Genomic DNA, 15482 nt, shown 5'->3' with positions numbered 1-15482 from the left:
GCAGAAAAATTCTAGCTTTGAGCTCCGGATTAAAGACTTTTGACTGTACTTATTTACATAGAATGTTTAAAAATATTTAACTGAATATCTCTTGAATGATTTATTTTAGGCTAATAATTATGTTATTATTATTTTTTTTTTTTTACGATTGTGATTTATGATTTTTTTCTGATTATGTGTGCTTTTATCGAAAAGTCATGACAGAATCATCATGAAGCATGCAGTTTTTATAATCTTCGGCAAAATATTAGTTCAGCATTAGTTTTCTGTATACATAAAGTGTAATGTGATTCATTTTCCTTCTAATTTTAATTCATAGCTTTCTTTCTTAATTCATAGCTTCTAATTTGAATTCATAGCTTTTTGATCGCAGTGCAGATAATCAGAGTGAGCAAATTTATAAGCATATCCTAGAAAGCTCTGAAGTTTGTAATTTTTTGCATGTGAAAATTTGAAACTCGTGCTTTTGCTTTCTGTTATAAAATCTGCATCTTAAGAAGCATAATTAGAAGTATGTACCTAAGAACAGAAAAGCTAACCTTTTTTTATGCTTGATAAAACTTTCAGAGAAAATAGTTTGTTTTTATGTCCAATTTTTCCCTATAAATAGCTGAGTTTGAATTAGCATAATATAAACTATATACTTTAAATACTAATTGAATTCTTATTGGTTTACTGCATTTTAATGTTTATTGTGATTGAAAGTTTTACATATATAATTTATGTGACTTCAAGTTTTAATTATTTCTGTTTGTATTTATTATAGGGTTCTTATTGGGCGATTGATCATGCGCCATCCGATACAGATGACACTCGTCGAAGGAAGTGTAGGCAGAGGGACAAGGTATTGTTTCTGAATGTTTTGTATAATTTTTCAGTAATTTTTGATAAATTAAATAGAAAAATTCAGATAAACAACAATCGGTACTCTTTGATTATCCAACCCATCTCCTGAAAAATCGCCTAGCCATTGCTGACCAATTTTCCTCCAAGTTAAAGTGGGAAAACAGAGCCATTTTTAAAAAATGACTGTACGCACTGGGCGTTCTCTCTAACATAGACATTAAACAAAAACATTAAAAATGCAAGAAACTTTCACTAAAAAAACTTCTTTTTTGGTATACTGTTCTCCTCATGTGTATAATGATCTATTTTAGCTTCAATAAACATCAGTGAAGTGCAGAAACATGGCATTACACACAACTTGGTATGCTGCACTGTATCATTCTTTTCATTTACACAGTGATTTGTTTTCACCAATAATAATAATAATAATAATAATAATAATAATAAATTTGGCATTGCACAAGTTGTTCTTTTTTATTGTACATAGCAATTTTTTTGCTTTGAAAAAACCAGAGAATTGCACAAATTGCCATGTTGCAACGGGGCCAATAAGCATTATATCTTCAAGTTGCTAGAGCATTCTAATCATCATTGTTTGGGTACAGATAGTTTGAGATTATTTGATTGGACCATACCTTCTTCCATCAAGACTTGAAAAATGGATTTTTAAGATGTTTCTAGTAAAGCAGTATTCCTGTCTTGTTCGGTAAATATGTGGTTTCAGCAGTACGGAGCCATTGAGGTATTGATGTACAATAGTATCAGAAAAGGATTTTTTCTGCATGAAAAAGTGGTGAGGTACGACTCATCACTTGATCACCATGATCAGCTAATATGATTTCTCCTTGTGGGGTTGTGTCTAAAACCTAGTTTATAAGACTTCTTTTGCAGCTGATTCTGACCTTATTATGAGAGTTGCTAAAACTCTGGATGTGACTGCAATAGGCTTGGCAATTTTTTTTTTGGGGGGGGGTATAATCATCCATCATGCACTGTAAGTAGTTATCTGTACCGCCTGGTGAAAGGAACTTTCTTTGAACTTGCGTCTGCACATCTTATTATCATATTATAATCTTGGCTGATTAATATGATGTTATTTGGTCATTCTAAAAGGTCTTCATTTTTGCATTTTCATCTAATTATTTTGTTACCGCGGTCACAGTGACATTGAACAAGAACAGTGGTTTAAATATGGTCTTTTCTGCTCATGTTGTGTAAATTCTGTCATGTGTTGTGGCATAATTTTTGTTTTGGTGCAGTGCTAAGAATGGAGAACGCAATAGTTCATTTTTGTCATATTATAGTCTTTTGCTTGGTTTGTAGGTTGAGAAGATTAAGTGTATAAAATTCAAAGATGATGCTTGCTCTGAATGACCATCCTGTGTAAACAAGGATCTATTAAAAAAAAAAAAAAAAAAAAACTATTGATGAAAATACAAGGTATACAGTCTAGGAACTATCAAATCGAATATCTATTCTAAAATGTAGAGTACATGTTCATTTGAAGAAAACTGGGTGTGTAATCTGCTATGAGTATGGGTACCTCATTGTTTAACAGAGTAATATGTTTTCCTAAGTTTTGGCATGTGATTCTTTTTTGAAAAAAAAATAAAGAAGCTCCTTGTTTGAAAAGAGAGGAGAAGTGGATATTACATAATAATGTTTAAAAAGATCATAGGGTGAGCCAAAAGAACCTCTTTTAGTAAAACTGAGAGGGGCTGCAATTGCTGCCACCATGTCCAGGCAATAAATTCAGAAAAATATTGTTCCTAAATGGCAGTTTTAAAAGTAGAAGTTGAAACAAAGTGCCCAGAACTGAATAATCTTCAAGGTGTCTTCCATTATGACATTGTCTCACATAGAGCTTTATGTAAGAGCAGCCAGTCAACAGAAACAAAGAAGCAAGAAACATCAATACCGTTTTCAAAAATTCCTTCTTTTTGTGGTCTGTTGTTCACGGATCATTGTGCACAGTGATCCGTTTTTCTTAAAAAAGAGAGAAATCGGCAAATTGCATAAATTTTAACAAGCTTACTTTTTGGCATTGCCGCCTTTCCCCAAAAGAGGTGTTCTGCCTGCATACCGGTGATGCCAATTTTGCCCAATATCGGGAGTTGTTAGTTAAGTATTTTGATAACATACTGCTTTGTCTCATGAATACTTTTTCACAGCTTTTTGTTGAAGGTGTGGATGATCAAAAAAGTACTTGTATGTAATCATCTAGTAAAACATGAACTTTCACTTTTTTGAGGTTATCCTTTAATTTTCTCTTGTAGCGTAATATTAAATATTTGATATAGTACTTTTTATTGTATTTATTTTTAAATTGCAATTGTATATGCTGGCAATGCATTAAAATGTATATTTATTGACAGCCCATTAAACGTGACTGAAGAACAAGAAATTTTATTTACTATACATAGGTAGTTCAAAAAGATGACTATATATCTTCAAATATTAGCCCTAGACATGCATTTTAAATTATGAATTTTCTCTCTAAATAAGGTAAGATATTTTATGAGAAAAGTGCCAGGTATGTAGATATTAAGTTTAACTGAGTGGAAATGCAAATTTTGGTAATTGTCTTCTGTAAGAAACATGGCAAGACTGTTCATTTAAAAAGTTTCTGCATTGTGAGAAACAAACAGTTACAGATATGTGCATGTGCAAGAAATGAACAGTTAACAATCTGATATTTTAAATAGCATTCCATGAATATAACGGTTTTTTATCTCAGAATACTCATTGTGCTTAATATAGAAAAAGCTATAGTTGATGTTTGAAGCATTATTAACATCAATCAATAGCTAATCTGTGTTCACCAGAAAGGGTCTTTGATAAGTTAATTTCCCCATGTGTTTATATATATATATATATGTGTGTGTGTGTGTAAAATATAAAAAAAAATGCCATGGCTTTGCTCTTTGCGAACCAGCAACCTTTAATTAATTTTCTGCAATTCAGGATCTTTCTCTAGACCAGTACCTTCTAGAACATTCGCGCCTATTACATAACCTCCTCATATAAATGCTGCGTCATAAGTTTTTCTACATTTTTCTAGAAGCTACTCTGTTACATAACCTTTCATATAAATGCTGCGTCATAAGTTCTACACAGATGCCTTCTTGCCTTCATTCTGCTATGCTCCTCTTTCTTTGTTAGAACATTATAACATATTAAAGTCAGTCGTATCTAATAATTCAATTACTCAATAAGTTATTTGAGTAACTTCATCTGGAAAAAATCATCTGCTCTGAAATAAAATAAAGATATGCTGTTAAAAGTGAAAAGTCCTGAGTCGTCATTTTTCTCCGTGGTGCAATCATCCCAGCTTCGTCAACCATCTGCCAAAATGTGAAATGGAATAGCCTCACCATTCATTCACGATGTGTTGGAATAACTGAAAACATTACAGTTATTAATTAGCCGGTAGGATTAAAAAACAAAATGGACATTTTTAACAAAATTGAGGACTTTTGTAATTATAACTTATTTATTTATCAATATTCCATATTTATTATGTTATAGTTTTAAAATTAATCATATATTGTATATTTATTTATAACTCATAGTTTTAATGTTCAAAATTTCATATGCTATAAAGTCAAAATTTTATGTGAGAAAGTCATGAACTATGATAGGCCATAGTTAAAGCTTGTACGCTATGTCCTGGATGTTTTCATGTCTTTTCTCATACTTTTGCTTTACTCCTGTACTAATGCTTTTCTCACCCTGGCCTCTCCTTTTGACGGGGGGGGGGAGATGTAAAATATAAAAAAAAATACGATGGCTTTGCTCTTTGCGAACCAGCAACCTTTGATTAATTTTCTGCAATTCAGGATCTTTCCCTAGACCAGTACCTTCTAGAACATTCGTGCCTATTACATAACCTCTTCATATAAATGCTGCGTCATAAGTTTTTCTACATTTTTCTAGAAGCTACTCTGTTACATAACCTTTCATATAAATGCTGTGTCATAAGTTCTCCTACACAGATGCCTTCTAGCCTTCGTTCTGCTAACGCCTCCGCTATGCTCCTCTTTCTTTGTTAGAATGTTATAACGTATTAAAGTCAGTCGTATCTAATAATTCAATTACTGAATAAGTTATTTGAGTAACTTCATCTGGAAAAAATCATCTGCTCTAAAATAAAATAAAGATATGCTGTTAAAAGTGAAAAGTCCTGAGTCGTCATTTTTCTCCGTGGTGCAATCATCCCAGCTTCGTCAACCATCTGCCAAAACATGAAATGGAATAGCCTCACCATTCATCCACAATGTGTTGGAATAACTGAAAACATTACATATATATATATATATATATGTGTAATGTTAATATATATTAAAACATTACATATATATATGTATATATATATATATATATATATATATATATATAATGTTTTTAGTGATTTGAATGGGTTTGTAGGAATTAAGTTTAATTTTCTGTATGCTTTTATGTGTTGTTTTTAAAAGATCAATTGCAATCATAATTGTATTAAATAAAATAATAAGTAGAATTTTCCAGTATGTTTAATAATAAATAAAATTTTTTGCATGTTTATGCATAATTAAGACACATGTTTTTATTTAATATGAACTATTTTCATATTTGTATAAAAAACTATAATAAACGTGTATATTAAATAAGATCTGTTGAATTTTATGGTTATTCAAAAAACTGTAATGAAGCTGTATAAGTTTATATTAATTTATTTCTGTATGTTTATATTAAATAACTTGTAGATATTAAATGAATTGCCAAGTTATTGTTTATCATAGTTAATTTAATTTCTGTGAAAATTTTGTAACATTTTGTGACAAATTACACTTTTTGAAGCCTGAATTATGGCAACACTGATTTCTGTCCCCAAGACCACTGTAGAAGACAAGAACAGAAGTTTTTTTTTTTTTTTTTCAAAATATTTCATGCTTTTATGTGCAAACTGCAATAAATATCAGTAATTAGTAGTTTAAGGGGACAGTTTTAAAGTTATTAATGTTTTTTGCTCAGTACTGAATAGAAAATGAGCAGTTTATGTTTTTTGTAGTTGCATGCTAAATTGGGTTGGAAAATTTTGAATCAGCAGTAGAAAGCAGAAAAAAATAATGTAAATCTTCACATTTAATTCTATTCTAAAGTACCTATGTCTGTTTTTTATACTCTAATAGCCGCTATGTGTCCAGTCTTGATCTGGCTTTTAAGTGTACCAGAAAAAGGCCTAAAGGGAACACCAAACATTAAATTTACTCTGCAGAACAACTTTATAACCCCATCCCCCAAATTTTTCAATAAAAGTGTATTACATATAAAAAATTACAATAAAATCAGCAATATCCCTTAATACAAATATTAATTATCTTAATGAATAAATTAACTAACTTCCCATTGCCTTCTCTTGACAAACGTACAGTATCCAAGAATGCACAGAATTATTGCCCTCATTTTTTGGAGTGGCAACAGTGCTGATATCAGCAACAAGCCATTGTTGCCAGTATAATGAGAGAGAAGGGTAGAGTAGACTTTAAGGTACCCCTTGTATTATGGCGAAGTTGTTGTTTGATTTATCGCCAAGTTGTTGTTTCATTTATGGTAGCCTGAGTAGTTGAATATTATGGATACCCTATTGTGATATAATTGGGTGCATGATTCTGGGAAATTTTGAATCATGGGATGTTTTGTAAGCGTTTTTGTGGTGTGTGTTAAAACTGTTTAGATGGATTTGAATGGGTTTGTAGGAAGAAAGGTTCAGATGGTCACTATGTGAAGCGTTCGATCAGAAAGAGTACTTGGTTTGAAAAAAGTCATTTGAGTATGATCGATATTTTGATTTTTACGTGGCTCTGGGACGAAGGGAATTTGAAAATCATGGTAAGTGAATATTTGCTTTTGGTAGTGCTTAAATGTGTAACATGTTTTTCCTTTTTTATGTTATTTTATTGTTTGGTTTAAAATGTATTTTGTTGAGATTATGTATTTTTTGTTTGCCTATACTGTAGACTTTGGTGCTTCTTTGAGTTTTTAAGTGAAAATATATCGATGTGTACATGGACAGAGTAAAGGGAGTACGCAATGCCAGTTTGTGCAATTCTGAGATTTTTTTTTTTTTTAAGTAAAAATAGGTTGACGTGTACATGGATAAAGTTAAAAGAGTGTGCAATGCCAATTTTGTGCAATTCGGAGATTTTTTTTTAAGTGAAAATAGGTCGACGTGTACATGGATAAAGTCAAAGGAGTGCGCAATGCCATTTTTGTGCAATTCGGGGGTTGTGGTTAAGTGAAAATAAGTCGATGTGTACATTGATACTGAGTTTGTGCAATTGTTTGTCTTGTTATTTTGGCTTTGTGTAGCGGTGATTTTTGGCGCAAAATCGCCGCTTCGCAAGCCAAAATAACGAGTCAAAGCATTGCACAAAATCGGTATCCATGTACCGCCAAAAATCGCCAAGTTTCGCCAAGGGTTACCCTAAACTATACTTTTACCGAGAGAGAATTATGGATTTGATGAGATTTCATAAAAAAACATAAAATAATAATAATAAATAAAATAAAATAAAAAAAAAAACTCATTCGAATTTTGAAAAAAATCGCTTCGAGGTGCACTGGCTGTTGTCTAGCTGCACCTATGTGCCAAATTTCGTAGCCCTGTGTCTATTAGCTTCCACGCAGCATGAACGACACATAGACAGACAGACTCTTCATTTTATTATATGTATAGATGGAACTTTTTAGATTTAACTTTATAATGAACATTTTCCTACCTGAACTTTGTTGTGGGAATCATATAAAAAGTTATATTTTTGATTTGGAGAGCTATGCTAGTCTTAGTGCTGACACTATTTTCTTAAAATTTTGTATTTTGTTATGAGAAATTTTTGACATTGCAAAATCTGGAATGCAGACATCGAGTATCTGGAATGATCTTATTATATGAACCGCCAGTCAAAATAAATAAATAAATAAAATAGTAAAATATAAATCAGTTAATAGAATAATAATAATCATCCTGTACTAGTCTAAAATTAGAGAATATAATTACTCAACTAAAGAAAGAAAGTTTGCCTCAGTGGCTAATGAGAGTGGCCATTGATGTTATACTGATGTTGATGAGGATTACATTTTTCGGCCCTTGAGTGGTTGGCGGGAGTTATTACTTTTCTATCTAATCTAAACAATGAGTGATCTCATGTCTGCATGGCATCTTTTTAGATTTAAATTGATGATCTAAATTTTGGAAATATCTGAAATCCAGAATCATTGAAGTCGTGACTGTCCCAAATTTCAAACTTTATACTGCAGTTGGAAATAAATGCCTAAATCAGTTTAAAGAAATAAAGCTTAAAACCAACTTTTGTTTTAAATTTCCTGTGTAACACTTCATTTTAAACTTAACTTTATCTGATAGTCCATGTACATTCCATATATGTGTCATATATTATAATGTAAACATGTCATATCTGGAATTTTTTCAGTATTATGCTGTGACTTTTGAATGTCAAGTTTGCCAATTAATAGACAAGTATCCATTGCAAATGACATTTAAGTGTAATGAAAGTGTACATAATTAATGAAATTTTATATTTCAAATTCCTTTCAAGTATAAAGTGTTTTACACAGCATTTTTACCTATATGAATAGCATAGGTGAAAGAATAATTAAAAAAAAAATATTATGTGTTTTATAAAGCAAAGGCAGTTTCTATGGTATAAAAAAATTTTGCTCTTAAACGTAACTTACAAATAAAAATTTTAGGAAAGTTAAAGGGAAAGGTCCGCTACCATTTTTTCAACAGAAACGTTTGTTTATTTTTTGAATTTTTATCACAAAGTTTCTTTTCCCTTTTTTTCTCCTTGCAGATTTTTCCTTACAGTCCTGATAGCAGCTCAAGTAACAGCTTATCTAGTCCTGTTCATTGCCATCAAATGGCTCCTGTATGTTCTCAACCTAGTCATCAAATGACAGTAGGTACTTTCTTTTTATGACCACATGATCAATTTAAAATGTTTTGATAAAAAGTTTTGTCATTTCTGTGTAATGTCATTTTAGGTAAGGTTTCATAAGAAATGTGTTGTTTGTTTGGTAACCTCGTATCTCAGAACCTTTGGCTAAGGCTTAGCAATCTGTAATGTTAAACTTTGCCTAGCTGTATCCCATTTTTGATCAAGAACACCATAAAATTTCCTCAAGATAGTAGTAAATTAAAAAATGTTTTACTAAGTTTTTCTTAATTAATTTTTCTTAAGTAATTTGTTCTGTTATCAACTTTATATGTCCATGTTATGTTCCTGAGGTTAAAGCAACCATTATGTTTAAAATTCATTTAAATGTAATGGTTTCTTTGTTTGGTAGCTTTAATATCAGGAATATAATTTTAAATTTTGCTTTTATTATCCATTTTGAATAATTACATCTGTATATTTAGTGTGATTGCTGAAAACAGGGCTAATCTGTAACCCTGTTTTAAATAGATGAAATAATATTATCAAGTATTTTTGCTCCTCTTATTAGAAGAGACACTCATTAATGTTCTGGGTATCTTTGAGTACTAAATTTTAATTACATTATGTTCCAAGCTGATTTAGTCAGATGTAAACTTATGAGTGCAATGACTAGTTTGAATTTCACTGTCTGATCTTCTAGCTTGCCTTCTAGCAGTACTTGTGTGTGTCATGAGATATTTTTTCATATAACTTATTACCATCAGAGAAACATTCCTATCTGAAGGTTTGTGAAACCACCACTATGCCTCCTCTGGGGAAAATTCTTCATCAAGTGGAACCAGTTCTAGTGCAAAAGGGTTTGTGGTTTTCTTTGCCATGCCAGATGGGAAAACATCAAATTATTTGACTGAATGTTGAATTTTGAGTTTCTGTAAACTTCACATGTCTTCATTTCTCAGAATCCTTATTCTAAGTTCTGTTGCCCATTTTTACATCAATTACATTAATTAATCACTGTTAATTGTCTCTTTACAGTGCGTAATCATTATTAGGTTATAATGATTACGCACTCTTTGAGCATGGAGTCCTACTTCAAGAAGGTGATGATGAAAATTCCTCTGCCCTAGTAAAGATGCCTACTGCAGTTTTCTGGCTTCTTTTTCATGATTTGAATGGAAAATTTATTAGAGGAAATGATGGTCCTCCTTTAGAGTACTTATTCATCTGTGACCTTACTGCAGTCTTCTGTATACTTTGTTGTATTTCTGAATAAATGCTTCTGCATAATGGCTTTGCAAAACTCCAGCAATTGAAATAACCTGCTGAATTTGACTTAAAAGCTATAGAACAAAGATTCTCATTCTGTTTTGCCCCATGCACCCCTTTCACCATTGCTAAATCATCCCCTCCCTTCATTCCAAAAGTCAAAAAAATGTATATACATTTATTTAGATTAATTATTAATGTGTATTATAAATAAGACAACAAAAAGTATGGAACATTTCCATACATTCAAAAATTTTTTATAAAGTTATTTTTATATCCATAAATTAAGCAGCTAAATAAACAATTCACCGCATTCTCCCTTGAAACTATCAAATTCCCCTCTTCCATCAGAAATTCTCTCACAGTTGAGAATCCCTGCCGTAGATTACAATATTATATTACTGAACTTAATAAAAGATCTTTATGATTAATAAAATACCAGTTTGTTTTCATGATTTATTATCTTGTATAAAGTAAAGTAATTTTTCTTGTAGGTTCATTTAAATACAGATAGAACAAATGTGTCCAATTCTCATCCTGCATTCCATGACATGGGTATGTTATTTTTGCAACATTTTCTGCGTATTGAGATATGTATTTTCATGTATGATTATCATATTTTATGTTTAATATACTAATGAAATAAAAATTCATTTACTTATTTATTGAAAGTAATCCACATTTTTCTAAATTGATTAATTTGTCTAGATATTTTGGTATAAATTTATTTGTATAAAAGGTTTTGGGACAGCTAACAGTTTGAAGACTGAACAACAGTTTAAAGTATATATGAACTTCTATATTTAAAGAATGTTTTATTACATCATGTAAATTGGGAATGCACATAACTGCAAATTTTTCTTTTTATTATTTTTAATAACTTTTAATACATTGAATAGCTTTTTTAACCCCATCATAAAATATTTATTATGTATATGAAATTCATGCATAATAAATTTCTTCACTAAAAATAATTTAAATAATAACCAGATTTAAAAAACGCTGATCATCAGGGCTCTGATAATATGCAGTAGTGAAGGGCAGTGTGCTTTATGGCCTCAGTGAACTCAACCCCCATTCGCTAAGTCATCTATTTATGAATCACTGGCATCCTGGTTACACATCAGATCGTTGATAAGAGTGTATCGGGCTGTAAGCACTAATCAGACAGTTACTTTATTCATGCATTCTGTTGTCACTTTTGGTTGACTGCTTCCTTCTTTGATGCTCTGTACGGCCATGGTTCATCCATTCCTATGAACATACTTGAATGGTAGGATCACTCCAACCCAAATGTCTGCATTTAATCCCAATCCTGCAAATTGACAATCCTGCTTTAGTCCAGTTGCATGCCTACTCTAAAATAGTGACATTTGTTCATACATTTTGTGCTCCTGTTTGCAAAGCATTGATACAGTCCACATGGGTCAATGGAATCTCATTCGCATGAAGGTTATTCCTTATCATTGGAATGCCCTTTGTTTTGTACGCTACCTGGATGATCTATTGCAGTGCATCGGAGCTCCGGCTTGTCAGCTATTGTCCATCAAAAGTCAATCATGCACATATTCTATTGTAAGGTTTGGGCATATGCAATATCATCCCATTCAGATAATTCTTTCTTGTTGCATTGCTTTTTTATGTTATTTATAATTACAGCATTTATTAAAATTGTACTCTTATTGCTGGAACAGCTTAGGTTAATTCCTAATATAATTCATTTAAGAATGTAAAAAGTATATTTCTTTGCATCTGAAATATAGATGTATAAATGCAAATCAAACTTTTTAAAATTTTCAAGATCTTTAATGTAATGTATACAATTAATTCATTACTAGGTCATTGCTCTGCTCATATGCTGCCTTCAGAAACAGTCAGCAGTTGTTGCAATCAAAATCACAATCAGCATTTTAATGGAAATTCGTCCCATTCACAGGGTTTGTTTCTTTTTATTCTTACCTGTTAGATATGATTATGCACATAAGTTGTTAATAAGGCACTGTTGTTAATTCTTTTATTCGTTTCTCAAAAGTGATCTGAAATATAATTTTTTTGTATGAAAACTAGTTTGAAATATTAATTTTTATTATATAATATAATGATTTCTGCATGTAACATGCAAATACTACTTGCTAATATCATGTTTCATATATGCATGTTAAAGTTTTATATCGTTATATAGTACAAAGTCCATAATCCAGATTCATCAGGACTTCAGCGATTCTGAAGTAGGTGTTTTTCTGGATTATAGATCATCAATTTAAATCTGGTTAGATGGCATGCAGAAATTATACAATTAAAAATATGAAACCATAATTTATGAAATAAAGAGCAATTATGATCTAAAGGGTATCAAAATTTACAAAAAAACTTACAATTTATTTGTTTACTTTATTAAACATTTCTTTCAATGTAAGTTGTTTAAGATGCTTCCACAAAAAATTCAAAAAGATCCTTTTTCTTTTTTCTTGTGTCATCCAATGCCATACTCCTTCTCGCATAATTTTGAGACAGATATGCCTTTATCCATATTTTGCAGCAGTTCCACTTTTTGTTTGATGGACATCGAAACATGGTTTCGCTTTGTAGATCCTTTGGCAGCTCCAGAATTGGAAAGTCTTTTTGACATAATCGAAAGTTCAAGCTTAATTTTTATAAAATTGTTCTAACAGTCTGCAAAAAATAAGCCGGATCCAATTAGAAGATTAAAGAACAGCGCAATCTGCAACATTAACTGAAATAAATTCCTTAGACTCAGTAAAGATAATTTTAGCCTAGCTTATACCGTCCGTTATACATTAAATGCGCATGCGTAAACGCACTGCGTGCATGCGTAAACACACTACGTGCATGCGTAAAGCATAGCCCCCCCCAAAAGTTTGTGGCTTTGAGGTCCGGATTAAAGATCATTCCGAATAATGGACATCTGGATTATGGACTTTGTACTGTATTTTATATTTTTGTTTTGTTTCTATTTTTGCAAACTAAGATATGCATGTGATCTTAGAGCATGTTTGTTAAACAAATGATTCTTGTTTGACTTTGTTAGGGGTTTTTAAATAAGATGTCAGAAGACAAAATAGTTTAAAATTGGCAAGCATTTGTAAATTGGCTGCCTATGCATAAAATGAAAAATGACTATCCGGGTGGTGTAATAAAAATTTCAGAAAAATTAATTTTTATATAATGTAATGAAAAATTGTTAAATGGTAGTTATAATAAAAAGAAATGAAACTTTGGCATATGTATGTTCTATGAAAACCATGAAAGAAAATTACAATTTCTAAAAATGTTCCCTTTAATTGATGACTGAAAACTAATCCTCTTAACACTTTGCATAGATAACCTGATCTTTCAAGAAATAGGTCTAATGTACTGCAGAGGGATTGAAACCATATTGATAATTGGTACATGATATATTACATTGTTACATTATACATGATATATTATGTATTGATTTATCAGGAAGTAAAAAAAAAAAAAAAAATGCAGTAGTATTCTTTCAAGAATAAGGCATTTTACTGAAGAATAAATATATAAAAATAATAATCATGAACTTTACTTATTGAAAAGATGGGTATAAAAAGCAATAATATAGAGTTTGACATTGCTGAGTTATTCAGAGCAGAGTTTATGTGATGCTAATATATATAAAAGGAAAACTTCTCCAAAGCCTTATGAAGAGCACATGTAGAAATACAACCACCATAAAACTTTTGCAGGATATAAGTGTAAAGATGTATGCAAGAAATCAATTAAGTGTAATTTTGTTAGATTTTACATCTTTGTGTAATGTTTTCATTATTCATTGTGCTTTTTGGTGTTTATTTTGTTATGCAAAATGATGATCAAAAGTGAAACATTACACTTTTGATCATAGCTGGAAAATTTGCATTATTTGTTCATCCGAATGAGCATGGTGTTAATTAAATAATGGTTAAAGTTTTGCTGCATTATTTTGATTAATACCAGAATGCCACCCTTGTACATTTCTACAAATGAAGCATATATATCTTGTATCATTATTTCCACAAGCTTATAGCTATAATAGCTCTTCGCTTGACTCGTCTATCTTAAATTTCTGAGTATAAGCTTATAATAATGTTATACTATCTGGAATGTGTTTACTTACTGTATTTTTCATACTATAAAATATGGTTTTTAAAGTTAAGGCATATCATATCCTTAAGTAACTTTTTGTTCGAAGGTGACGTGATAAAGTTTACAGTTTACAGGAGTTTACAGTTTCATACATTTCTGAAGTTTGCCTCATACATTCAGATTGCATTTGACATCTTACTGATGCAATAATTATATTCTAGAAGTACCATCAATGATATTGCTTAAGACATATTAAAAAAAAAAAAAAAAAGAAAAGAAACTAGGAAATTGGTTTAAAAAATACTCTGCCTTTTTTAAATTTGTTTGAATTAATTTTATACTTCATCATTCATTTTCTGTGCCTTATTGGCCCTTATTTATGCTTAGATTTGAATCTTTGTTACAGCAGGTACCATAGTTTAAATTAAATTGAAATTTAATGTATGAAAATCTTTAATATGCATATGACATAATTTAAATCTCAATTCACAAGCTTTGTTTAAAGAACACATCTATATTATTTGTGAGATTTTACAGAATACTTACAGTACAGTGATCTCTAATAATTATTCATTATTCAGTCCAGTAATAGCATTAAATGTTTTTATATGTTTGGAAGCACTGGAATTTATATAGTAGATCAGAAATTTAAATTTAAGTCAGTATTACATTCTGAAGATTTTTAACAATAAATACTTGTACCATTTTGAAATAATATGCACAAACAAAGACAAAACATATAACAGAAGAAATTAAATTAAATATACATGAAAGATGGACTTCGAAATGTCATATGTTCAGAATTCAGCAATTTAAAATTCAAAAGAGCACTGACCTTGTATAGTCATTAGGTTATTATTTTGTTTAAAGCAGGAGATGTGAAAAATGAGCAGTGCCTTCACTGAGACTTTAACAGGAACCACACGAATACGCCCCGAGTGTGCTAATCATTACACCACGAAGGCATGCTGGAAGGAGGAAGAAAATACCTTATATATATACTCCGTGGTCTGGTTCTGGCTAGGCTTTCAACCCAATATTATATACCCCCCTTTTAAAGGTAAACTGGAGATAAGGAGACCCCCATCACTAAATTGGGTGCCGCTGTAGAGACATTAGTTTTTTTTTTTTTTTTAAATTAGCAATGCCCTCGCCAGGACTTGAACCTGGACGCCTGTTCTACGCTCTGAGAGTTGGCATCAGTTTGTGGGCTGCCAGACGTAGCTTCTAGTGAAAAACAGGTCTGCCCGACATACTATACTGAGTGCAGAAGTCGTCGGAAGCATGGCGAAAAGTGTTGGCCCATCGTCAGTCAGGCTTGTCCAGTTA

The 15482-nt window shown here is 31.0% G+C and overlaps 1 protein-coding gene across 1 annotated transcript in view; it reads left to right on the top strand.

Annotated features, from left to right (window-relative positions):
* LOC118187779 (uncharacterized) overlaps positions 1-15482 on the top strand; it is a 65603-nt gene that overhangs the window by 19043 nt on the left and 31078 nt on the right. Inside the window, exons 3-6 of the mRNA XM_035358051.2 lie at positions 767-844; positions 8703-8807; positions 10547-10607; positions 11891-11989. Of these exons, the coding sequence (XP_035213942.1) occupies positions 767-844; positions 8703-8807; positions 10547-10607; positions 11891-11989 (343 nt within the window). The remainder of the gene's footprint in view (positions 1-766; positions 845-8702; positions 8808-10546; positions 10608-11890; positions 11990-15482) is intronic.

The sequence above is a fragment of the Stegodyphus dumicola genome, chromosome 7 (assembly GCF_044657685.1).
Source record: "Stegodyphus dumicola isolate Sdum_Otavi_A_Nest chromosome 7, ASM4465768v1".
NCBI lineage: Eukaryota > Metazoa > Arthropoda > Arachnida > Araneae > Eresidae > Stegodyphus > Stegodyphus dumicola.
Note: the sequence above shows the minus strand (reverse complement) of the source record. Positions and strands in the feature narration are given on the sequence as shown.